Source organism: Mustela erminea, chromosome 1, assembly GCF_009829155.1.
Source record: "Mustela erminea isolate mMusErm1 chromosome 1, mMusErm1.Pri, whole genome shotgun sequence".
Taxonomy (NCBI): domain Eukaryota; kingdom Metazoa; phylum Chordata; class Mammalia; order Carnivora; family Mustelidae; genus Mustela; species Mustela erminea.
In genome coordinates this window covers 683,131-697,482 of record NC_045614.1, presented here as the reverse complement: position 1 = coordinate 697,482, position 14,352 = coordinate 683,131, and the positions used below count along the sequence as shown (strand labels likewise).

Sequence of the window (14,352 nt, the reverse complement as noted above, 5' to 3'; positions counted from 1 at the left end):
GGCCGCCCCGCCGGGGCGCGCGCGACTTCGGGCGCCGAGAAGGCAGGCGGCGGCGGGCGAGGCGCCGGGGTCGCCCCGGGCGCCGGCCCCGGCCGCGCGGACTCTCGCAGCGCGGGCCGCCGCCGCCGCCGCAGCCGCTGGGGAGGGGCCGGGGCTCCGGCCTTTGTCCCGCCCGAGCGCCGGGAGGGCCGCGGGCGCCCCCTCCTGCCGCGCCCCGGCCACGCGGGGGGCTCAGCGCGGGGGTGGGGGGTGCGGGGGGCTCCTGCCTCCTGCGCGCCCGCCAGCCTGGCCGAACCGGGCCGGGCCGGTCCCCGGCGGGGCTGCGGGCACCCCCCGCCCCCGCCCCAGCCCCGCCGGGGTCCTGCCTCGGAGAGGCGGGACTCGGACTCGGACTCGGAATGGGCCCGCCTCGTGCCACCCCCCTCCTCATGATCATTCTCACTAGGACCTGGCCCAGGGTCCCCGAGTTCCTGTCAGTCGGGCCCCCAAGGCAGTCTGCAGAGCCTGGCCGCTGGCGAGGGGCCGGAGGCCCAGGGAGGATTCACCCATCTCCCCTCGGTCATTAAACCCAGACCCCATAAACTCCCTGCTCCCCCGAAGTCCAAAGTCCTGGACCACCAAAGCTACTGCCCTGGAGTAGCCAAAGCTACTGCCTCCCTGGGGGACCCCAGGACCATCACTCATCCTCTCATGGCCTCTGTTTCCTCTTCTGGGAAATGGAACCCAAGTCCCTGCTCCAGCTCCTAAGGGTGCCAGGCAAAAAATAGGGCCGGACACAGGTAGTCTAACCACGCGGCTTGGGGTGGGCGCCAAGCAGCCCCATGTGGGAACCAGGCCAGCAGCAGATGACCGCGACACACAGGCGAAATCTGTCTTGGGCAGAGGGTACAGCATAAGCAAAGGCCCAGAGTGCCTGGCCTGTTCAGGGGGCTCCGAGTCATCGCTCCTGGGCAGCGGACTGCGGGTGAGGAACTGGGGGCCTGTCCATCCACTGCTGTCCTTGGTCACGCCACCGCCTTTCTGTCTGTCGAGGTGCTCTGTCCCCAGGTGCTGGCTGGAAACCGTCATGGCGTCCAGCCGGGTCCCACCGCTCTGGGTTTGTTACCCGGGCCCGGGCCCGGTAAAGTACAAGGTCCAGGAGCCAAGAGCGCGTGAGCTGGAAGTTCCCACGTGAGGGGTTACCACAAGTCCGGAGACTGGCAGAGCAAGCGTCCCCTCGGCCAGGTGGACGGACCCATCCCGGCCATGTACCTCTGGTGTGTCGCTGCTGCACCGACGTGCGTCCCGGCCCGCGCCCCGCTGCGGCCTCTCTCAGAGTCTCTCCCTTCCTCTGGCCTTCGGGCTCCCCTCATCCACCAAGGCCCGTCCGTCCCTACCCCCCACCCCCGGCAGGTTCTCGGTCCGCTGCCCTCTGGGGAACTCAGCCGGTCTGTTCTGGGCGTTCTGGCTTCTGGGTTTGTCCTCTTACCTGACTACGGGTACCCAAGTCCCAGGGGTGGCCCCATGGCTCCAGAGAGCAGGGTGGGAACCTGTCCACAGCCAGTAGCCAGGGCAGGCCCAGCAGGCCCAGAGAAGCCAGAACTGGCTCGGGGTCACCTGGCAGGGCCTTCAAATACAGCCTCTGGACATCGCGGACTGTGGGCCAGGGGCTCCAGCAGCACAGGCCGGCCTCACCCAGGCTGACGGGTCTGGCTCTCCGGAGAGCACAGGGGTGGTCGCTCCCAGTGGGGAGCTCTCCCCAGGCACAGGTATGGCAGTAGGGCCATAAGCCCCGGGGCCGGGGGGAGGGCAGCATGCCCGGCCCAGTCCAGCGTCCTGCCTGACAAAGAGGGGTCTTCTGGAAGCTCCCTCTGTCCTCTGATTTGATGGGACCTCACAGTTGGGGCTGGGGTCTCCTCCATCAGACTCGGCAGGACTTGGACCTGCAGGGGTGAGGGGAGCTGGGCAGGGCACACCAGGCAGAGGGCACTGCCTGACAGAGGCCCCGCGACAGCGGGTCTGCTCATTTGCATGCAGGGGCCACCAAGGCAAGAACCGCCGGAGCCGCTGTCTGAGCGGATTTGAGCTGAAGCTCTGTTTTCCTTCTGTTCTTGTCTCTCTCTCAAGGTCAGAGCCAGAGCAGGGACAGGAACAAAGGAGTGCGTCCCCCATTCAGCCTCTCTGCACCCCCGCAGGCAGCTCCTGGAGGAGGGTCCCTGCGGAGGGGAGGGCAGGGCACTCCAGGCCTGGTCCCAGGCAGCGTGGGGGCAGGGGCACAGTGGCTCCTGGGGACTCCTGTCCTGCTGGGGGCCCCTGTGGGCACCTGGGGGCCCTGACCCCGGGGCCGGCAGCCGTTTCAGGTGCCGCCGGCCGGGGCAGCAGGGGACATCAGCTGGGGCAAGCTTCTTCTGGAGTAAAGAGTCAGAGATCAGGTTGCCTCTGGGGACAGGGGTCAGTTTTGGGTTCAAGGCTCAGGCAAGGTCAAAGGTCATTCAGGGTTTGCTGTCAGCCCCAGGCCCAGATCTGGATCTGGGGTCTCTGATGGGGTACGTCCCTGTCCACCTGGTCTTAGGGGTCTGCCCCAGACTTGGGGAGGGTCTTTTCCAGGCCAGGCCCAGACTGCACCCCTGACCCCCACCCCAGTACCCACCCCCTGCTGCCCACAGGGTGAGTCCCTATGGCTTGGAATCAGCACCCAGTGCCCTTACACCTTTGAAGTCTGCAGCGGCAGGGAGAAAGCTAAGGGCTTGCCGGAGAAGTTTCTCGGTAAAGAATAGATCAGACCCAAGCTGCCTCCGCCTTGGCTCTAACGGTCTTGGCCAGAGGGAGACCCCTACCAGAGCCAGCAGAGGAGGCCCCTCAGCTCCTGGGAAGACACCTGACCTTGACCCCCGCCAGGGGCCATCAGCCCGGTTCAGCCTAGCTGTGAGACGTCCCTTCGGGAGCGACCAGATGGGGCACTGAGGCTGGGGGCAGGTCCTGTCCTCTGTGAGAGCCGAGACCCAAACCCAGCCCTTGGCCGTGCCCAGTGACAGTGGTGGGGAGCTGAGGTGTCGGGAGGGGCCTCCAGGGCTCTGGGCAATGGGTCTGTGCACCCCCTCCTCCCGGTGCAGGGACACTGGTGTGTGTACCCACACGCCTGCGCGTGCGCGCCAGAGGTGGAGGGGAGTTCGGAGATGCCCCTCCTGCTCGTCCGCGTGCACACATGGGCCCTGGAGCCGACAGGCCCTGGGCAGGGACTTTCATCTCCAGCTGACTGGCCCCTCTCCTGGCTTCTAGCCGCTGAGAACTTCCTGCTAATAGTGCATTAACCTTGGCGGGGGCCGCCAATCACTCGGCGCCCACACGGGGGTGTGGGTGCGCAGGGACGCGGCAGCTGATAGGCATAAGGGCCGGGAAGCCGGCGGGGGCACCCCACCCTGCCCAACTGGGGTGGGCACGAGGCGGCCGGGCCTGGGGGGCACATGCAGTGTGTTCCCAGCTCCGGGTGGCAGAGCGGAGGGTCTCTCCTGACCTCATTAGAGTAATTAATGTGCCTTTTGAAGCTCGAAAAATCGCTCCGAGCTGTGGGAAAGGGGCGCAGATCACAGGACGGGAGAGCTGGGGACGGCCTCTGCGTGCCTGTTAAAAATGTGTCCCAGCGGGTCTGATACACGGGGACGGGTGGCAAAGACGAGTGAGGGGAAGAGACGACGCAGATGGAGAGATACAGACAGGCAGGCGGACAGTCACAGTCAGAGAAAGCCGCACCGGCCCCAAATCACAGAGACAGAGACCCGTGGTGGGAACAGATGGACAAAGAGCCAGGGCCAGAGGAGCAGGGGCTGGGACATCTCCGGGCTGCTCAGGGACGCTGGCTGTGCTGCACTTTCCCACGGGACCCTCCGTGCAAGACCTTCCCAAAAAAGAGGATGTGAGGAGCAGTCAGGGAGGACTTCCTGGAGGCAGCAGCTGGCCACCAAAGAAGAAAGGGGAAATGTGAGCCCACTTGGGGTGGGGAGGAGGCCAACTGAGATGCCGAGGGAAGCAGACTAGGGACCATCGCAGGAGACTCCGGCTGAAAGGGGGGGACCAGCTGGCTGTGGTGGAGATGGCTTTTCTGCATGCTGGCAGCAGGCAGGGGTCCGGGCTTCACTCCGTGGGGCAGGTCAACCGGCCCGGGAAGTGGCCGGGCCCACGGGGCTGGCAGGTCCCGAGCAGGCAGCAGGCTCTGCTCACGCCCCCGTGGACGGGGGACAAGGTGGGGCTCAGGACAAGGCGTGAGAAACGGAGGCCCCAGCTGGCCCTATTTCCCACCTGCACCACAGGCAGTCAGGGAAGACAGGCCGCAACCCCCCCAGCACCCCCCACCCCAGGCCCGCAGGGAAGAGGTTGCACAGCACAAGGCTGCCACCTGGTGGCAGCGCCTCACAAAGACACGGTTGGGTGGCCACTGGCCAGCCCCTCTCCTCTGACTCTTGGGCATCAAACCTAGGGGGTCGGGGGTGTCCGGCCAGAACCGGAATCTGCCCAGAACCCGCAGCTCACAAGGAGAACAAGGCCCACAGAGAAACCCACCAACCTCCTCACAGGGGACGCTTCCACATGGCCGCTGGGGAAGGGTGCGGGGGGCACCGGGGTCCAAGGCTGCAGAACCTCCAGCCCCCGCACTCCCGCCCCAGGGCTCCTTGGGAAACACCCCCAAACGAGCTGGAGGTGCGAGCAGGGCTGCCCGGGGTACTGGAGAATGGGACTCCGGCTTCCGCCAGCAGAGAGGAGGGAGCCCTTGAACAAAGGCTTTGACCTGAACATTGTTCTCTCTGGGCCCAGAGACAAGGTCCCTGAAGAACCTTGTCCAGGCAGGTGAGGCAGGTCTCCCCCAGCTCACCGTCTACCCTGGGGGACTCACTGGACCCCCAGGACAGCTGCGGACAGGTCCACAGAAGCCCGACTCGGTCACAGATGGGCCCCGGCCACCTGCGCGTTGTCACACAGTGTTGGGCCCTGCACAGAGCAGAGCAGCAGCTACACATCCACAGCGGCCTTTATTGTCCCCAGCCCCGCAGGAAGACGCCCCCAGACAGGTCCCCCCTGCCGCCCCACCCACCCACCCAGTGTTCGCTGGGGCTGCCCCATCCCCACGGAGCAGGGGGAGCAGCACCAGTCACAGTCCCGCCGTTCTCCGGGGCCTCTGATTTCCACCCAGCGTCCGACACAGTCCTGTCTGGGCGAAGGGTTGAGGCGGCTTCGGGCTGAGGCGCCAGCGAGACAGGCTCTCGGAGTCCGTGTCAAAGCCGGCAGGAGGGTCAGAGGGGTGCACCAGACACTGGGAGCAGGGTCCATCGCTGGTCCTCTCCCCGGGGCTTCTGGAAACGCCGCCTCCCTGACCGGAGCGTCTGGAGGTGAGGAGCAGACCGTGAGACCCCGCTGTGCCTGGGGTCCATCCTGCAAGGGATGAGCAGAGCCCGCACCTGCCCGGCCCCTCCACTGTAGTCCACCAAGGTCCACCACAATGAGCTGTTGGGCCCTACTAGATGGCCCAGCTCAGGAGGAGGGGCCCCCCAGCCACAGAGGATCTCAGACCACACCAACGGCTCCCCTCTGGGCCTGAAAAACCTGAAGGGTCTCCTGGTCTCTTGGCCTCCACGCCTGCACCTCCCACCCCAGCACACTGGGGCTGGGGTTAGGCAGGCCCTCACTCCTGCTCCAGACCGGTTGTGGGCACTGTGCCCAGTAGGCCCGGATACTCCTCCAGGGCCTGGGGCCCGACGGAGGCCATCCCTGACCCAGCCCCTCCGCAGCTGCCACGGTTTCTTCTGTGCCCGGACACTGAGGCCTTCGGGGTCGAGCACAGCCAGCGCCACTGGTGCAAGCACCGCAGCCCAGTGCAGCCTTGGAGAGAGGACTGCGGGAGGCCCGGCCGAGGAGCCCTGCTCCGGGGCCACACAGCGCGCAGCTGCAAGGCCAGCCCTGCGATCACAGCCAGGCCTCAGCGGCCCTCAGCGCCCGACCCTCCGACCTGGGCCGCCCCGCTGCCCCGCGACAGGAGCCCCTGGCACTCGAGGGGAGGCCCGCGCTACCATCTCAGATTCCGCGTCTCGAAAACGACCTCCTCGTCGCTGTCCAGCGATGCCGTCTCCGCGGGGTCGTCGCTGCTGGCCAGCAGGCCATACCTCCGCCTCTGCGGCTTCTTCAACCTGCAAGCAGGCCCAGGCAAGCTCGGGGGCCACGCGCGGGCGCGTCCAGGGCTGGGGTGCTGACACCCCGTCCTGCTTCGCGCCCGCCCCGCGGCCAGACCCCTCCAAGCCGCGCCACGGAGCTGCCTAGTCTACGCCCTCCCCTCCAGCTCCGCCCGCCACAGGGACTCTCCGTGGCTCCGACGGTCCTCACGGAGGCCCGGCTCGGGGAGAGGCCCCGCTCCCGGCCCTCTCGCCACGCGCAGGAAGGGGACACGGCTCCGCGGACGCGGCCCGACCGCCGGGGCCGCGGTCACCGGAGCCCGGGAAGGGCCTGTCCGGGGGATCTGGGCACGCTCGGCGCCGCGGGCCAACGCCCCCCGTAGGACCCCGCCGGCCTACCGGGCCCGCCGGCCAGCGCGGGGGCGACGCAGCCGAGGTCCACCACGGACGCGGACCCAGCGGCGCCGCGGCACGGGCAGCCGCAGAGGGGCGGGGCCCAGGCCGCCCCGCCCATCCCGCCCCCGCCCCGCCCCGCCCCCGTGACGAGCGCGCGCCGCCGGTCCGCGCCGAGGGGCGGGGCGGGGCGGAGACACGTGAGGCGCCCGGCGCACGACGACTGGCCGCGGCCGGGCGGCGGGGGCGGTGCGCGGCGCACGCACCTGAACGCCCGGATGAGGAAGTAGAGCGCGGCCAGGCCGCTGAGGCCCGTGAGCACGTAGAAGGAACGCAGCAGCGCCGAGCCCGGCGAGCCCGGCGGCCGCGAGTACGTGCTGTTGTGCGGCGAGCCCGGCTGGCTCCCGTTCGTCACGGCGGGCGTTGGCGACAGCGTGGCCTGCGCGGGGCGCGGCGACGGGGGCGCGGCCTCCTCGGCTCCGCACAGCAGCGCCCGCGGCAGCACCAGCAGCACCAGCAGCAGCAGCGGCCGCAGCGGCACGCGCGGCCCCATGGCCCGGCGGAAGCGGTGGCTGCGCCCCGCCTCCGCGCAGTTGTCACTCAGTGGCGCGGGGGCGGTGTCAGCCAATGGGCCTCGGGGGCGGGGCCTAACGCCCGCAGAGACCGCCCCCACCGCGCGGCTCCCCGGGTACTCTCGGGCGGGGCCCGCAGGGCGCGGCGCTCGGCCTGCTGCGCGCGCACCTCGGGCTCCCCGGCCCCCAGCCCGCCCGCGCCGCCTCCCTGGGGAAGCGCTCCCCGCACCCACGGTGGGACCCGCACCCACGGTCCGCAACACCGCGTGGGGCAGTGCTCTCCAGGCGCTCGGTCCCGGGACCTGCGGCTGCTCTCACCCCGGGCAGAGGGTGGGGATCCAGCTGGTCGGGGCACCGCGCTCTCACGGGCCGCAGGCTACACTGACCGGGCTCTGGGCTCCCTGCCATCACCCTCCCCACCCCACTGGCAGCTGAGGTGCGCAGCTCAGGGCCCAGGGCAGCGCCACCAAGGGTCAGCCTCAGTGCTCTGCACCCCAAGACGGGGGCAGGAGGCAACCAGCCCAGGAAGCAAGCTCCGCCCTGCAGGCAACTCAAAATGGGAGGCTCTGGGGGTCACTATACCGAGACCCGGGGAGAGCGGTGCCGGCCTCAGATGAGGGGCGCTGGGGACCACCACCACCGGGCACCCTGCCTGCTGAACCCACGAGAACCGCCCAAGGAGACGACCGAGGGAGGAGGTGGTCACTCCTGCTTGGGCTCAGCCTGGGCCCTGAACAAAGGCCAGGAGATGGTTTCCCTGGCCGACTCCCCCAAGTCCCTCTCCACCCCGGGCTCTGCGGCCACGCCCCCAAGCCAAACTCAGATTTCCGTGTGGACACACCAGGCCTTTATTCAAATCCAACGTCCAGGTCCCGCTCCCGTCGAGGGAGAGTACTCGCTGCGGTGCACACTGGCACACGGCTGGTCCTCCCGGCCACGTGCACCCAGCACCTCCGGCTCCCCAGGGGTGCACCTGCTGGAAAACAAGAAGCAGGGGGATAAGGAGGGATCCAGTGGGAAGCCCAAACTCCGGCTGGGGTCACAGTGGGGCAGCTCAGGAGAGAACCCACTGGATGGGCCGGGCACAACCAGGGCCAAGGGGCCTCACCCACCCCAGAAGAGCACTTACAGGTACATGGTCGGAGGTAAGCAGCCACGCCTCTGGCTCTGGCTTCCAGGTGATGGCCCTCCTGGGACACTGACCCCAGGTCATCGCTGTTCTCTGGCGACCCTTTCAAGTCACACTGGCTTCCTTTCAACCTGCCAAAGCAAAGAAGCGTTACGCCCAGTGTCCCCACTACGGCTTGCATCTGCCCCATCCCCTCTCCCCCGAAACCATCCACAGCTCCTAGGAGGGTCTCAAGCTAGTCATCAGGGGCATCCTGGCAGCGGCCCCGTCACAAGCTGGCGTGCCCGGGGTGGGCCTGCGCCTTTCCGATGGGCCAGGCCACGTGCCGCCCCTCAGCAGAGCCAGCTACCCAACTGGGACGGAGCTGCTTAGAGAAGAGAGTGGGCTCTGGGGAAACTCGTGGCGGCAGCAGACGTCAGAGAACGCTAGTTAGGAGCCTGAATAAGGTCTGGAAAAGACGGTCCTCGGACGAACAAAAATTCCAAAAACCAGGGCGTTCGGTGGCCTGCAATCCTGCTTACGGATCGAACCTATTCCTGAGGCGTGGCTGCCTGGCCACACGCCTGGCTGCAGGCGGGGAAGGGTCAATGGCCAAGGTCTGACTCTAGTGCAAACCTGATTTAAAAAAAAAAAAAAAGGAAAAAAGGAAAAAAAAATGGAAAAGGAAAAACCGTCAGAGGACCATTCCCCAGGTATCTGACTTTACTTTCAAACGAGCTCTCGACAGGAGGAGGGGTGCGGACGCGAGCAGAAGGCGTTACCTCGAATTACAGGGCTACTTCCACATAGAGCTAGCCAAGGGAGCAGCTTGCGTCTCAGAGGGTTCTGTTGGGCGCACAACACGTCTGTCCTCCGAGGGGCTGCAGCTTCCATAGGCTAGCGGTGAGAGCTCAGAACTTGTAAAGCAACAGCAGAGCTAGCTAACGAGCCGGTCAGTCTGCGGTCGCCCGGGGACGCTGCCTGCTGCCCGCTCTCTGGCCTGCCTCTGAACTAAGGCGGTCTGGGTCGGCGTCACGTGCCCGCGCGCCCACCGGCCCTGCTGAACTGCTCTCCCCGTCCCCCGCCTCCTCGCCGGCGCCGGGACCCACGGCAGTCCGCTGTCACACGGGGCCCGGCAGGCATCCGTCTGTCCTGCCCTCCCTGTCTAGCTCTCCGGGGGCCTCTGGCAGGACTGGCAGACCTCCTCCTCAAACTGCTTGCTCTCCGCTCCGTTCGGACTGCCTCGACCCGGAGCAGGGCGTGTGTTGTGCAATGAAAGGGAAATTGTCAGAGCAAGGTTCATTTCAGACGGTCTTTTAATCGGCTTCGTGAAGCCAAAGAAAACTGCGTACAAGGATTCCTTAACCACTTCAAATACAACATCGATAAGATATGCATACGTCTTCCAGTAAAAAAGGACAATATAAATAAACATTTTCAAGAACCTTTCGAGGGACGTCTGCGATCTACTGCGGGTCATACATAGCATAGAAGGGCCGTTCACGCCAGGCCCAGGGCAGCCGGAGCGCCTCTGTGGCTGCCGCAGGACGGGTCCTACCACGCGACACTCAGAAACGTTACACAGAGTTGGAAAAAGCCACAGTGTGCTCAGCTTCCGACAAAAAGCGGATTCAGAGTCCGTTCAATCTTAAGAGAAGAGACCGGGGCGCCCAACTTCAGGGGCCTGACCCCGCTAAAAAGAGGAACAAAAACAGCAACACAACCCCCAGCGATTTCCTAAAAAACTTATGGCTCCTGGTAGAAACAACAAAGGAGGATCTGAAGTGCTTCTCAAAACGTTTTTAAAACCCTTAAAAACGGACAGCGCTTCCTTCAAAAGAAAGGTCTAGCGAGGAGGCCAGCTGGGGGTCAGAAGCAGTCAGGCTGTGTTTGACAAGATCAGAACCGAGAAGACTACAAAAGTGGGGTGCAAGGAGGTGTGTTCACTACACATCAACGATTCAGCGAAGCTCCCAAAATCTTTAAATATACAGCCATTGGAAGGACGATCTTGAGCAGGAAGGATTTTTACTCGTTGTGTGTAGCTGAGGACAAGAAGCAGGTACAGTGTAAAAGCACTGAAGCGCGCGACAAGAGGCAGCATTCCCCTCTCGGGTCGGACCTGGAGGGCTCGGCCCTAGAGCCTCGGGAGTCACCAACCCCCCCCACGGCTGAGGGCAGAGCGGCAGGGCCGGGCGCTGGCACATGCACAGATGCTGCCCGCTCGGGGTGGGGGGGCCCTCACTCTCCCTTTCCTCCTCAGTCAGTCTGGCTTTGCAGTAGAGACGGCGGCTGGCACAGAGACCCAGAAAGCAGTCTTGTCCCTTACGGGCAAGGACAGTGGCAGAGTCTGCGCGTCGCGCGCACAGGGCGCCAAGGCTTACTGAGCCCCCACCGCAGACCCCGCAGCCTGGTGCCCTCGGAGCAGGACTTACCGTAACTGTCGTAGCTGTCTCTGTAGGACCCACCGGAGCTCCGGTCACCATAGCCGCCACCTTGACTCCGGCTGAAAAAAAGACACTTCAGGCCAGGCACGCCGCTCGTCCGCCTGCCCGCCCTGCGCCAGGGTCCAGAGGGCAGCCTCGCCCCCCCCCCCCCCGCCCCCGCCCCCCGCGGGACCTCAGCCACCACCTGCTGTAGTAGTCTCTGGAGCCTCCGTAGCCCCCACTCCTCGACTCGAACCGGCTCCCCCCGTAGCCTCGGTCCCCTCCTCCTGCAGCCAGGGACAAGGGGGCGGTCAGCCCACCGCCTACCAGCACCGGCCCACCGGGCTCCCGAGGGCCAAGGCCCTGAGCATGCAGCACTCACCTCTGGAGAACCCGCGGCCCCGGCCTCGGCCCCCTCGGAAGAAGCCCCGGCCCCCCGCGGAGCCACCTCGGTACCCACGGGACCGGTTGTCGGACGACTTGCCGGCCTGGTCTACCCGGATCTGCCGCCCGTCCACCGACTGGAAGCGGAGACGGCGCGGTCAGCGTCGCCCCTCCCCGCCCGCTCCGCGCACCCCGACCCGCACCCCGGGGGGCAGCCGCCCTCACCTTCCCGTTCATGGCCATCATGGCGTCCTTGGCGTCGTCGATGTTCTCGAAGGTGACAAAGCCAAACCCTCGCGACCGCTGGGTCTCCCGGTCTTTCACGACCACGACTGTGCGCGAGAGACGCGGGGTCTGCGCTCAGCGCCCCCGGCGGCCCCGCCCCCCGCCCCCGGCGCCCCCGCCCCCCGCCCGCCCCCGGCGCCCCCGCGCCCCCCCGCCCGCCCCCGGCGCCCGCCTCACCTTCGGAGATCTGCCCGTACTTGGAGAAGACCTGCTCCAGCGACTGCTCGTTCGTGTCGAAGCTGAGCCCGCCGACGAAAAGCTTGCCTTCGTCCGATGCCATGGCGGCCTGCGGCAAACGCGGTTGAGACCCCGGGGCCGCCGGGGCGCGTCACGGGCCCCCAGCCCACTTCGCGCGAACGCCCGTGGCGTGGGGGAGGAAGGCCGCGACCCTGCGCGCCCGCCTCCGGGGCACGCCGGGACCGCTGGGTTCACGGCGACCCGCGCCTGCTCTGCGCCCAGCCCCGCCCCCCCTCCGGGCTGCGGGCTCCCCGCGGGCCGGCGCTGCACCCCGGCCGCCCGCGCTGTCCGCGCCGAGGGCCCCAGGGACGGCTACGGCGGGACACCTCTGGACGGCGTGAGCGGCGGCGCGCCGCCCGGGCTTCCCCTCCGTGAGCAGGGCCATGGGCTGGGGAGGGGCAACGTGCTTGGTCCACTGTGGGGCCCCGTGAGGGCCGGGGGCCGGGCGCGGGGGGCGGGGGGCGGGGGCCTCCCACGTGGAGCCTGACGTGTGGGGCTGCGGCCCGCTTGGGCCGACTCTTTCCCGGCTGGGAGAAACCCCGCCGAGCAGCGCCGGAAACACCGGCCCGAACGCGCGGCGGGCCGCGTCTCTCGGACCCTAGTTCGGGAACTGGGAGGGCGCCGGGCCTGCGCGGCCTTCGCGCGACTCCAACGGGAAACCGGGAGCGGCGGCCCTGGCCACGCATCGTGGCCCCGCCCACCGCCGCGCGCATGCGCCCCGCGCACGCCCTGCGCCACTCCATCCGGGAACCCGGCACTCCCGCCATTTCGCTGGGTGCAGCCTCGCGCTCGCGGCCGCCATTTTGCTGTGGCGTCCCGCTCGCGGAGAGCCGGGCCCGAGGGAAGGACGCTCTCCGGCCACAGCTTGGCCCGGTGTCCCGCTGCCCATCGCCGCCGGCGGGGCGGACTCCACCCCGGGCCCGCCCCGGCGCCGCCCCCGCCCAGGGGCGTGCCGCCGCCGTCCCGCCTCCTCCGGCCGGCCGCAGGCCACTTGCCGCCCCGGGCCCGCGGAGCCGGTGCCGCCAGGGCCCTCACCACTGAGTCGGGAAGGTCCCTGACGCAGGCGGGAACAAGGCGCAGCACAACGAGCCAAGCCTCCTAACGCGCGACTGAGGGGGGGGCGCCGAGCGCCCGGCCTTAAGTACGCCGCCGCGGGTCTCCGCCCCCCCCGCCCCGTGCCAGCCAATCCGAGGGCTCGGCAGCCGCAACCGCACCTCATATTCATGAGGCAGGGGCTGGGCTTGTCCCGGCTCCTCCCCACTCCCGTGCGCGCGGGTACGGGCGCGATAATTGGCGAGGACGCGCCTCGCCCGCCGTCCTCCGCCCGCGACCCGGAGGCGGGCCCCGCGCGCGGCGGGGCGGAGCTGACCCACAACCGCATGCCCGCCCCCACCCCACCTCCCGGTCTGTGGTCCGGAACAAAGGGGTCTCTGGAGGCCAAGGCCCCAAACCTCCCGGGCATCTCCTGGTGTGGCTCAGACTCAGACTTGCGCTCTGCTCCGACGGTCGCCGCCAATGCAGCCTTGGCCAAGTCGCTATCCCCACCGGAGCCCCAACTGTCAGTTCACCTGAACCCTGACATCATTCTGATATCCACGCCAAATAACCGGATACCCTGGTACTCCCGGGACCCTACTACTTCATGGAGTGGGCCCCAAAGCCACCCCAGACGCCAAGGCTGAGGCAACCCCACGTGTGTGGATCCCAAAACTCACCAAGCTCCCATTTCCTCCTACTTCGCAATTTGGGGGCACCCCAATCTCACCCAACCTGCTTTGCCTACAAACCTCGACCAGCACCCACACCTCCTTCCACCCCAGTCCTGACATCTGCTTGGTGCTGTGCCCACTCCCCCACACTCACCTACGCCTCTGTGCATTGCAGCTGCGGAGGGCTGACTGACCCCCTCCTGGGCACCCAGCCCATCACTGGGGCCAGCCCTGCACCCAACATTGGTCTCAACCCTTGGCCTCCCCTCCAGCATGCGTTCCTGCTTCCTGCCCGCACTAGGAACAGACTCATCGCCCGTGGTGGGGTGAGCAATGCTCTCTTCCTCTCCCGTCTGGGGGTTCCGAGACCTCTGCTGTCAGGAGAACAAGGTTTGCAGGCACCCTCACCTGCAAGATTGCTCTCGGAGAGTCCCAAGGCCACTTTATGGGAGCCCCTGTGTGGCCACCTTTTGCCCCTGTGCAGGCTTTGGCTTGTGTTGTCTCTGGTGACCCTGGACGCCTCCACGGGATGGAAAAAACTAGTGCAGAACTTTGCCTGCCCACGCCCTGCTCTAGACAGTCTTCAGAGGGTAGACGCCATGCAGAGGACTTGGGAACAGAGGACACCCCCCCACCCCGGTTTGTTGCCCACCACAGAGAAGTTCCAGCCCCGCTCCGGACCCCCTCAGACTTGCTGACACTGTCAGGTGGGCCTAGCTGACCAAGTAAGGGGCACAGGCAAGGACATGGTCTCCTGTGACAAGATCACTGGGACTCCTCCCCCATTCAGGAGCCCCCTCCTGCAGAGAAGCTCCTGACTCACTGCCACCCCCCACACACGTCGCTGCCCCGTGCCACAGCCCTCCCCGTCAGAGGCAGCCCGCTGCTGCGTCAGCCTCTCACGCAGGGTGGTTATTAAAAGGAGCCGAAAGAGACGCCAGCTCTCAGCTCCCTCCGCCTCCCAGGCCGCGTGCAGGGGGGCCGGTGGGCTGGGGCCAGGTCTGCCCAGCCCGCGATCACTTGCCCGCCACCCTTTCTGGTGGGCTCCCCTAGCAAAGTCGGGTCAAGGGCTCCTGGTTCCAGCCCAGACCTGGTGTCCCC

At 67.3% G+C, this 14,352-nt stretch overlaps 3 protein-coding genes across 3 annotated transcripts; all 3 read right to left on the bottom strand.

Annotated features, from left to right (window-relative positions):
* Positions 1-4,984: 4,984 nt before the first annotated feature.
* Positions 4,985-7,103, bottom strand: FAM174C (family with sequence similarity 174 member C). Its single transcript, XM_032305027.1, has 3 exons — positions 6,797-7,103; positions 6,039-6,155; positions 4,985-5,354 (listed from the first exon to the last, which is right to left on the bottom strand). Coding segments are annotated over exons 1-3 (405 nt in total). The 5' UTR covers positions 7,084-7,103; the 3' UTR covers positions 4,985-5,353.
* A 3,333-nt stretch (positions 7,104-10,436) lies between these two features.
* Positions 10,437-11,591, bottom strand: CIRBP (cold inducible RNA binding protein). Its single transcript, XM_032304983.1, has 5 exons — positions 11,483-11,591; positions 11,246-11,352; positions 11,019-11,157; positions 10,842-10,923; positions 10,437-10,716 (listed from the first exon to the last, which is right to left on the bottom strand). Exons 1-5 carry the CDS (start codon positions 11,583-11,585, stop codon positions 10,536-10,538), a joined length of 612 nt encoding a protein of 203 aa, XP_032160874.1. The 5' UTR covers positions 11,586-11,591; the 3' UTR covers positions 10,437-10,535.
* Positions 11,592-11,597: 6 nt separating this feature from the next.
* On the bottom strand, positions 11,598-12,571 carry LOC116569053 (translation initiation factor IF-2-like). Its single transcript, XM_032305017.1, has 2 exons — positions 11,841-12,571; positions 11,598-11,809 (listed from the first exon to the last, which is right to left on the bottom strand). Exons 1-2 carry the CDS (start codon positions 12,307-12,309, stop codon positions 11,634-11,636), a joined length of 645 nt encoding a protein of 214 aa, XP_032160908.1. The 5' UTR covers positions 12,310-12,571; the 3' UTR covers positions 11,598-11,633.
* Positions 12,572-14,352: the final 1,781 nt, after the last annotated feature.

Excerpts from the sequence above, each read along its gene's own strand:
- CIRBP (XM_032304983.1), bottom strand. The coding sequence starts at position 11,585 with ATGGCATCGGACGAAGGCAAGCTTTTCGTCGGCGGGCTCAGCTTCGAC. Across the intron at positions 11,158-11,245 it reads TGATGGCCATGAACGGGAAG|TCGGTGGACGGGCGGCAGAT; the intron begins GTGAGGGCGGCT and ends CTCCGCTTCCAG. Across the intron at positions 10,717-10,841 it reads TCCAGAGACTACTACAGCAG|CCGGAGTCAAGGTGGCGGCT; the intron begins GTGGTGGCTGAG and ends TCTTTTTTTCAG.
- LOC116569053 (XM_032305017.1), bottom strand. The coding sequence starts at position 12,309 with ATGGCGGGAGTGCCGGGTTCCCGGATGGAGTGGCGCAGGGCGTGCGCG. Across the intron at positions 11,810-11,840 it reads CCGTAGCCGTCCCTGGGGCC|CAGCGCCGGCCCGCGGGGAG; the intron begins CTCGGCGCGGAC and ends GCGGCCGGGGTG.
- FAM174C (XM_032305027.1), bottom strand. The coding sequence starts at position 7,083 with ATGGGGCCGCGCGTGCCGCTGCGGCCGCTGCTGCTGCTGGTGCTGCTG. Across the intron at positions 6,156-6,796 it reads TTCCTCATCCGGGCGTTCAG|GTTGAAGAAGCCGCAGAGGC; the intron begins GTGCGTGCGCCG and ends GCCTGCTTGCAG.